The sequence below is a fragment of the Hyposmocoma kahamanoa genome, unplaced genomic scaffold (genome assembly GCF_003589595.1).
Source record: "Hyposmocoma kahamanoa isolate Upper Pololo Valley unplaced genomic scaffold, ASM358959v1 202, whole genome shotgun sequence".
NCBI lineage: Eukaryota > Metazoa > Arthropoda > Insecta > Lepidoptera > Cosmopterigidae > Hyposmocoma > Hyposmocoma kahamanoa.
This window is the reverse complement of record NW_020653726.1, coordinates 12931809-12941800: the sequence shown is the minus strand read 5'-3', so window position 1 is coordinate 12941800 and position 9992 is coordinate 12931809. Positions and strand designations below refer to the sequence as shown.

The 9992-nt window shown below is 35.6% G+C and overlaps 1 protein-coding gene across 1 annotated transcript in view; it reads right to left on the bottom strand.

Moving 5' to 3' along the window:
* Positions 1-9519, bottom strand: part of LOC113226951 (T-complex protein 1 subunit delta) — an 11486-nt gene extending 1967 nt beyond the window's left edge. The window contains exons 1-10 of the mRNA XM_026459768.1: positions 9370-9519; positions 8965-9017; positions 7286-7375; positions 5791-5958; positions 5306-5447; positions 4811-5019; positions 3930-4069; positions 2678-2882; positions 1920-2081; positions 1307-1427 (exon numbers count right to left, since the gene is read on the bottom strand). Coding sequence (XP_026315553.1) covers positions 1307-1427; positions 1920-2081; positions 2678-2882; positions 3930-4069; positions 4811-5019; positions 5306-5447; positions 5791-5958; positions 7286-7375; positions 8965-9017; positions 9370-9475 — 1396 coding nt within the window. The 5' untranslated portion in view covers positions 9476-9519. The remainder of the gene's footprint in view (positions 1-1306; positions 1428-1919; positions 2082-2677; positions 2883-3929; positions 4070-4810; positions 5020-5305; positions 5448-5790; positions 5959-7285; positions 7376-8964; positions 9018-9369) is intronic.
* Positions 9520-9992: the final 473 nt, after the last annotated feature.

The following is a 9992-nucleotide window of genomic DNA, read 5'->3' as shown; positions in this document are numbered from 1 at the left end:
CTAAGCGGATGATTGCTTCTTTTTTTCCAGTTTTAACTGGACACGTGGCTACTGTTGCGTTGGAGAATTGTTGTACCGTGAATAGTGATTGGTCGTGTGACCATTTGTTTTCCGGACGTTATTGACAAACTCCGTAAAAATAACCGGAAACGCCGTATCATCTTGCACCACGGTAATGCCAGTTCTCACACGGCCACACAGACAAATGAATTTTTGAAGGTGAACAAAGTTTACCTTATGAGCCATCCCGCGTACAGTCCAGACCTGGCACCTTGTGACTTTTATTTATTTCCAAAAATTAAGATCTAGTAACGCGATCAACGATTTTCATCACCTGAAGAGGCTGTCGAGAAGTATGAAAAATATGTTTCAGAGATTGTCACGGAGGAGTGTCATAAATGTTTTCAAAATTGGTTAATTCGTATGAAAAAGTTCATTAACGCTAATGGAGAATATTTTGAGAAACAATAAGTTCATTTCTTACAATTTATAGTATTTTTTTCTTATTTATTCCGGAAACTTAAAGTGCGCCGCACGTACAATTAGGGTGACTTCATCCGGGGCATATGCAGCCCTTCATCCTGCGACCATCGACTAATCTATTGTGATTAAGGCCGACACCATTGAAGAACTGAAGGACTTTCCTGGCTCCGACAGTTTTTATATCCTCTGGTTGTGGTATTCGCCTTCCCAGTATGGGATTTCGTACGCCCATCAGGCGGCAACAGTGGATGAGAAGATGAACAGGAGTTTCATCCGCCTCGTAGCATAATTTACACTCTATTCTCATTGTTCAAGCCACAATGTCCTGTAGAGAAGCTCACTAGTCTTCTCGTGAGCACAGTTCGTTAGTGTTTGGCACTGTAGGCAGCTATCAGGGCCTTTGAATTTTCAAGATCCTTACTCTGTAGCCACACTTCCCGGGAGACATGTGTGCTCTCGTTCAGCAGATTAATATATAAGAAAGTTAGACAAGACATAGTATAATAAGATGAGCAACATCTGTGCCTGTTCGTGTCAGTGTCTACACTAGGCGCGTAGTGTTGTCACATTCTGAAAGTGTGGCACTCTTGTTCAAACGACCCTAATTTGATGTTAATTTTTTAAACACCGAGCAAACGTTTCAACTCTATAATGAATTGCGTCGCGCGGTTTATATGTATATGCATACATATAAACCGCGCTGCTACGTTCGTATGGAGTTACACTAGTCATATTATATTATGGTTAAGATTTTAAAGGATATCGGTAATGAGCACTTTTGAATATATTTTTCGTTAACAAGATTTTATTTAATGTTACTCACCGGCGTTCTCTGCGAGTGTCGACGGAATAACTTCCAGAGCATCAGCGTAAGCGCGGAGACAGTAATGATCCGCTCCCGGCGCTGTGATGGCCGCTTGCGTCAGTGCCGCCGCGGCTGCTGCCTGTCAAAGAATTTAGACATGAATATTTATGAAATTTGACCAACTTCTGCTGTCCCGTTTTTTCTCGTCCCATACAATGAAATGATCAGTATAAAAAAAAATTGTGGACAACTCACGTTTAACCAAAAAATTGACTACGCCAAAATTGTTTTCACAAAAAAAGGCTCAATGGTTCTTAGGACAGTTTCCTTGTATCTTCTATGGTTTCGGATTTCGACATACTATCCCATTGAAAAAAGACTGTACATTATATTGTGTTTATGAATTTATTTGTGTTTTAATTATGTATTTAGTTATGTGTTTATGATTCATTTATATTTGAATTTTAATCAATTTTTTGTACAATAATTATCCCGCAGACTTTATTCTTCACTACAGCTAGGGTTGGGTGGTGGAGATCTCTTTTAAAGATAAGTTCACCTTTGTGTATGTCCTTTGTTACATGTGTTGTTAATGTGTTTTCTTAGTGCAAAAAAGAATTTATAATCTTACCTCTGGTGCGCCTCCTCCTGGCAAGAGTGCAGGTCGTCGAGCAACACAGCGTACGGCACAGAGCGCGTCATGCAGTGAACGGGCTGCTTCAGCTACCACAGCCTGGCTTGTGCCACGAACAAGGACTGACACTGTGCGACCACTATTGGCAGCACCGGTCATCTGGACATTTTACATTGTTTTTAGGTACGATGTGCGGCTGTGTGACAGAGTGAAAATAGTGTGAGCCATGAACAAAGTGGTTTGAAACCTCTTTCGAGTGACGAAAATAGAAAAGGAAGGAGGAATGAATGTAGATTAACGAAAGAAATATGTGTTAGCTAACATGGAAGGAATCACTGGAAGAGGACAGCCACGAAGAACGTTTTTTGATCTAATTCATTCTTAAAAAGGCAGGAGTGCATAGTGAGAAGAATAAGAAAGCATGTATGAAAAGATTGATGAATGTAAGTGAAGCAAGAGAGGTTTGTAATGATCGTGCTAAGTGATGATCGATAGTCTCTGCCTACCCCAATGAGAATCTAAGGGCGTGAGTATAAAATAAATATATAAAATTTTAGGTATGGTTTCTACACCAACTTAGCACTACACTAACTTTTGTTTGTCATCTTAAAATTGAACTTTCAAAAAAACTAAAATTAGGGTTAACAATTTACTGAAGGAGGTACAAACTTTCATTGCAATTAAAAGAAAATACTGATGAATAAATTTATCTACTAGCTACCTGTACCCCAGATCATACAGCTAATATAGCATACCTTGACATATTTTCCAGTGGGTTCATTGATCTCTTCAACCATTTCAACATTGACTAAGTTCTCAGCCGTGAAATGGTCCAGTGAGGCGATAGGACGGCAGCCTAGCGTCTTGCAGACGAACTCGATGTCTTCACGCTCAATGTCCTTAATTACCATGCATTTGATTTTGTCCAGGAAATGGATTGCCAGATCACTCAAAGCATCTCTGAAAAATATGATAAAATTAAAAAATAACATTACAAAAGGAAAAAGACCTTAGACCTTAGAGTATTATATACATACTCAGTGGCGGCTACCCCTTAAGTGCGCCTGTGCACTGCACTACCATTTCTTGACTACCTAATAATAACCTGCCTATTATAACACCTACAATCGTTTAAAAAAGAAATACCTAAATAACATCTGCTTAACGTATTCGTTTTTTTCGACATACAATAGAATTCGACTTATTTTGATTTCTTCATCACAAGAATTAGAACTTATTTTCGCACATTTACAACATTTAAAAGAGTATATGTTGGCCTTCAGATAAGTTCGTAACTTCGCGAAGATTGTCAAGAACAGCCGGTTTATTTTTGCTCTTCGTCTGCCGATATATCTATCAATTACTTCCGTGATAAATTAAAATTTTAAATAGTAATTTTTTACATTAATTATTAATACAAAGATAAGACAACTTAAAAAAAACCTTCGATCCGGCTGGATTCGCACCAACGTATTCCAGCAAACTGTGCCAGACAACATGCCAGCTAAACCATGGAATGAACTAGTGGACGTTAGGAATTTTGCTATGTGCTTGTTGCAGATCTTTGTTTTTTGTTTTTAACGACTTTTTTGCCACAGCGCCATCTGTGAGAAATCCTTTACAGCTACCAGCAGCTGACTAAAGGTGTCGCTGTTAATAATTGTAATTTTTAAGTTTATTCAATGTCATAATGTTTGACCATCATGATATTCAATTATTTTTGTGAAATTACTCCACTAGCTTGTTATAATTACGAGTATTAATACAAAGGTCGAACACTTACATTTTTACATTAAATAAAAATTTTAAATTTAAGTAATAACAGGTTAAATGAATGAAATATTTTTTATTGCTCATAAAATTACAATGGTAACACGGAACAGTAACTTAATATGAAAATAATAAGTTAACACGCAACAGGCGGCTTTAAATTTTTATGAATACTATGGGGTCCAGTTTGTAAAGTTGCTTTTTCATATCTAAATATACATAAAGAAGGATACATACCTCAATATTGATTTTTGGATCAACAATACATTGCATCCAGCCTTCTTAATTTGCTTCACAATGTTCAGGATGTACTGGCGCTCCTCTTTCAACACGCGATCCATCGCTGCGTAATCAGATACAATGACATTGTGGTCCATCTGAAATAAGATAACAAAAACAACGTTATTTTGTACCGCTATCAAGCAATAGATATCAAAACTCGATTTATAATGACACCAAGTTAATTCAAAACAAGCAACAAAGGCGCTAATTGCTCACGTTGTCAGTAGAAAAATGTAGTTCTTTACAAAGGGCAACTTTCAAATTTTACAGCTGCACGATTAGTTATGTTACAAATAACAGCATATGTATGACGTTATGATCACATTTTTACAAATCATACATATAAAGTTCCGCATCAGAGGGGAACCATGTGGCGCGGGCCGCTTCCTACAAGCACGCTTAGTTTGCCAGATCGAATCGAACGCTATGGGTTGACGTGTATTGATACGTAATATTTATTGTTAATAAATGATTATGTTAAATATAAACACATTCAATTAAATTTTTTATTAACATGATATTCAATTATTTTATGTGGAATTACACCACTAGTCTACAAATCCGGCCGGATTGAAGGATTTTTTCTAAGTGTTCTAAGATCTTTGTATAAATAATTATAATAATCACATTTTTTTTCCAGTTTGTGACAACCCTTGCATACCTGTGTATGACAGCGTAGTGAATACACGGGCGACGGCGGCGCCGAGCATTAAAGGCGTTGCGCTACTATATAGGGAATAGACATTGTACGCTATGCAGTATTCTTAAAAAAAAAAGAAAAATTAATACTCGTACAGAAACTAAGAGATTTGTTATTTTCTATTTAAGATACTCACGTCAGTTTTAGGCGGTGAAATACAGAATTGAATGAGGCCAACTTTGGCCTTCTCAATGCGATGTGGGCCGTTTACATTGGAGGCACGGTTCGGGATCACTAGCCCCTGGACTAGCTCCGTGTCTTCCACGGTGCCACCCACGCGCTCGATCACTTTCACATCACGCAGGTCGACGCGTGCGCCGATTCCGCCAGGGATTGGTTCCATTACTGTTAAAAATTTCAGGCATTGTCTTTATTTACTGTTAAATACCTACTGTGGAAATGACGCCGTTGTACCTTCGCCGTCAGATAGATCCACTATAAATATCAAGTGTAAGTATCTCAACAATGGGGCAATGAAAGTCCATCCAAGTTCAAATTGGAGTTCTACTGCACTGTATCCAGAGGTTTAAGTTACGCTTACAGGAACTATTTATATATCAAACAAGTATTTGTATATTACTCATTAACAGAGATACTTTAAAAAAGTAAATACTAAGGTAAAATTACTAACCTGATCTGATGGCCTGCACTGCAATGGGAGCCAGAATAGTGGAGTGCTGTGATACTACCTTGGAGTTCAAGGAAGTGGCAGCTGCTTGCAATAAAGCTTCTTCATTGTTCAAGTCGACAGGGGTGGACATATTTTCTATCACCTGAAATTATGATTTATTTAGATGAACAGCTTAAGTAACGACGATATTGGTGGTCTCGCGTTTAGCACTAGGTACTAGAAGAGACATGCCCAGGTTTGATCAATTTACAGAAAGTATTTTTTGTGTCATTAACTGTGTGGACAGTAATGGAAATCTTAGCTGGATTCTGTATTATTTAAATAATAATCTGTATATGTTTAAGGTCACAGTGCATATCTTCTAGATAAACAAATATTAACTTCAGAACCTTTGTCTTATGTAAAAAGAAATAAATGTCATGAGGTAAATTTTATTATGGATAGAGTCTATCAATAATAGCATTTACCTCAAAAGGAATAAATACCTGTAAAGCCAGTTGCAAGGCTTTCTGAAACCCATCAGAGATGACAGTAGGGTGGATGCCTTTTTGGAGCAGCTTTTCGGAAACATCCAGTAATGCGCCAGCTATCACCACTACTGATGTAGTACCATCACCAGCCTCTATGTCCTGAGCTCTTGACAGCTCTACCAGCTACAAAATGTTGAAAATAGTGTTTATATAATTTATATGTAAAGAAGAACAAACAAAGACATATACCAGGATAGTGGCAAGTGGAGGACCGTGGGCTCTACCTACCCCATGAGGAAAGAGGTGTGACAATATATTTTTGTGTATATATAATGTAATATATCTAAGTAATGTATATTTTTACTTCTTAGTTACTCTGTAGACTTGACAACACACATATCTTGGCCATCCAAACAAGACACCAATTATTGGCAACAATGTTTATTTAGGTTAAAACAATTTAATTTTTTTTATAATATCAAGTGACAGGATGAAATAAGTCATGTATGTGTCTGGTGGTAAGCTACATGACGATTATTATTATTAAATGAGACCATATTCCATTAATTGTTTGTGGGTTTCCCCCATCGAGTAGATAACCAGAAGTAGAGATGAAATAAGCGCCATCCATCACTGGTAACTCATCAGGTAAATGGGCATTATATCACTTTTAAATACCAACTCTCATTTGCGCTGAAAGCACAAATTAGAAAGCTGAAATAGTACAGCGCCAACAACTGACCTGTGTGTATGTCTCCATATATTCAAAAAATAGTCTGTATTTATTGTAATAAAGATAATCTCTAACTAAGGGGGGCTGTTCATTTGGTGGTGTGGGAACAAACGGAATTACATTTCATTGGCAATTAAATATTAAATATGTAATTTTCGTCCATTAAAGCAAAGCTCAAGTTAAGCTAGTCAATTTGAAGTGAAACAATTGACGACACACGTCAAGTGTTTCGAATTCGGGTTGGCAAATCGGAGCACAGTCGCCACCGTAATGACAAGGCAGAATAGTTTTCAAAGAAATTAAATGACATTTTCCTTCTTTTTCTGGTTATATACTCGATGGTTCGCCCTCGTTTGCAATCACAGCATACTGCTTCAATAATGGAATTTTTTTCATGTTTTTTTGTGTAGTACATGTAGCTGACATTGTATCCAAAAATCTGTACTTCAAAATGGCTTATTCATATCCATCAGAATCAAACAGACAAGTTCTATTTTTCTTAAATATAGACATGGTAAGTCTACTGACCTTCCAAAAGCTTTTTAGACCATCTTGTTTTACAATATGCAGACATTAATTAGGATTTGGCAAAAATACTTATGTAGGGTGACTAATCCATTTTAGGGAAACTTTTCCATTTTTATTCTCAATTGACACTTGCAAATATGTCAATAAAAATGTAAGTACAATAATACTGTTGACTGATTTATATTAAATACAATTTTACCCCAGATTTCAATATTTCATTGTTGCAGAATAAACATTGTTTGAAATTACCATCTTTGCAGCAGGGTGAATGACATTCATTTGTTTCAAAATTGTAGCACCATCATTGGTTATAGTGACCTCCCCGTTGGCTGCTTGGATCTGAAAATAATAAATCTAAAATAAATCTGTCTGTAAAAAAGGTGTGGCACATTCTTAATTACAATAGCATATGACAGTTTTGTAAAGATGTGTGGTTTGGCATTATCACAACGAAATACGCGCCAATATAGTTGACCAGTTCTGGGTATTTTCAAGAATTATAAACTTAACTTTACCTATACCTACGACAATATAACATTTTGAAAGAAATACTTCTATTTTGTTTAAAGTTAGGTAGTGGCAAAAACCACATGGGCTTCTTGACCAACCCATTATATAGAATATTATAAGCAATAGACTACAGGGAACTGATTGAAGGTGTGGTGGTACAACTAATAAGTTGCAATTTTTTTGGGAAATGTATTGAATACACTAAGTTTTTTTAATTAGAAGCTACACAGGTAACAGGTTTTATCACCAAATCCTCTAGATCATATTGCTTATTATATGCCATGTGAAGACCTGTAACCAGTATCCATTTAAGCTATTTCATAATGATAACAAATTATTATTATTGCTTTCAAATTAGGTAACAAAATTTATTCTGGGGGTCGCCCCAGAACACCCAGAGTGGAAACAATTTTTGATTCAACTGTATATTAACCATTGCACAATTTGAGAGTTGAAATTAATATGGTGAATAGACTAAATAGTTAGCAGTCTAATCCTAAAATATTAGCTTTAGGAAACTCGTAGTTTTGATAATAAAAATTATTGAAATATTCAAAAATAAATGATAAGAAACAGGTTTTGTAGGTTAGGAAAGCACGGCATTTGGTTGTTGCAGTAATGCATAAAATTTTTCACAATATTGAATTAAAAAGCTTATATTAATAAGTAATTGTACATTTAAGGGTCGCATTCTAGAACTCTACAAGCTCAAGTCAGGATTTGAGTATGGTTTAAAGCACTCAAAATCATACTCAAGTCCCTGCCATTAGGGTCGTATTTCCAGTGCAATCCTGACTTGAGCATTGAGTAGAGTTCTAGAATACGACCCTAAGATTGAAATTTACTATATTTAGTATGTATGCTTTTATTTTTGAACAATAATTTTTAAAACATATGTATTTTACATAGGTTAAATCTTAGTTGCATCCCACAATAAGGTAGGTTAGGTTATTATAATAAATTGTTTGCATTTTGGATTTGCATTTCCGAAATTATATTATAATTTAAGAAGTTCATAGACAGCGTCAATTAGGATTTTGTGTTTTGCCTGGTTTTTGGTTAAATTTAGTTTCTCATATAACACAGGAAGTGGGGGTCCGTAATTCCTGCTCACATTGGGAGTTTTACTCCACTAGGGGCTCAGGGGCCGGGATTTACCTCGCTCTTTGGTGCAAAAACATGATCTTTGAAACTGCACAGAGGGTAGCCCCACAAATCGTGCAATGGTAATGTAGTCTTTCACAATTCTTTTTGTTGATCCTTGTATATGTTCTTCCTGTATTCAAACCACAATGTTCACGGTGATAACTGCTAAAGCACTAAGTCCATCAAATAGTCATAAATATGTTTCAAAATTTGTGTAATAAACTATATTAAAACTGTAGGCAATTATGAAGTTTATAATAAATAATTTTCACCATTTTGTCCATTCCTCTGGGTCCCAAACTGGTACGAATTGCATCTGATACAGCTGGAACAAATATGGACACTGAGATTTAAGTATGACTAATACATGTGAGAAATAACTTTGAAAGCTATTTATATTACCATTATTCTGGTAAAATAATACAGACAAATTTATTGCTAAAATTATTAGTATGTTGAAAAACGAGCGCTTGGCGTCTCAAAATGTACAGTACACAAAAGAAACCAGAAATATATCAAAACAAAAACAGAAAATAATCAATAACCAATGAAAATTAACTTTAAATATAGTCCAAAGGTTTTTTTAACTAAAGGAGAGTTAAGAAGAAGTATAAGAATTAATTTTATAATGCAAATAACATAAATAAAAACTGAAATTTAAGCAGATGTTTTTGTACCTTTTGCGGCATTAATGTTGCTTAAACGAATGTCAGTAGGTTTGCTTTTATCTTTGTAAACAGCTGAATTAACTTTTGCAGCGTCACCACCAGCTTTAGGAGCCATTTTTTTAGATATTTACGGCGAGTTTCACAAAGTAAATTATGAGATTAAAGTGGATTTAACAAATTAAATGCCAGAACCCGACAGCGAAAGATGACATAAGTCAATTATAACCATAGATAAAAAATCAGCTGACAGTCATACTGGTGAGTGGAGCTATATAACCTCCTACAAACAACGGGATACTGAGTATGGAAGCTTCAATTATCGCATCGACTATCGACTTAAATCATCGCATATTTATTTTAAAACATACCTCGCGTTCCTAGATGTCACCAACTAGAGTTTTTAAAATTAATAAACAAAACGTAGATTATTTAAATGTTCTGGCGGAAAGAGATTGATCATAGTTAAGCGAGTCAGGATTAACTATTTACAATTTTGAATAATGTAACGACGTGGCAGGGTCAATAGCACATCTAGCTTGACACATAATATATACATTCATCTCTATGCAAATTGCAACGGTCAAAAATCCAAAGTGTCAGGTTTGATGTAAGGGTCGTATTCTAGAACTCTA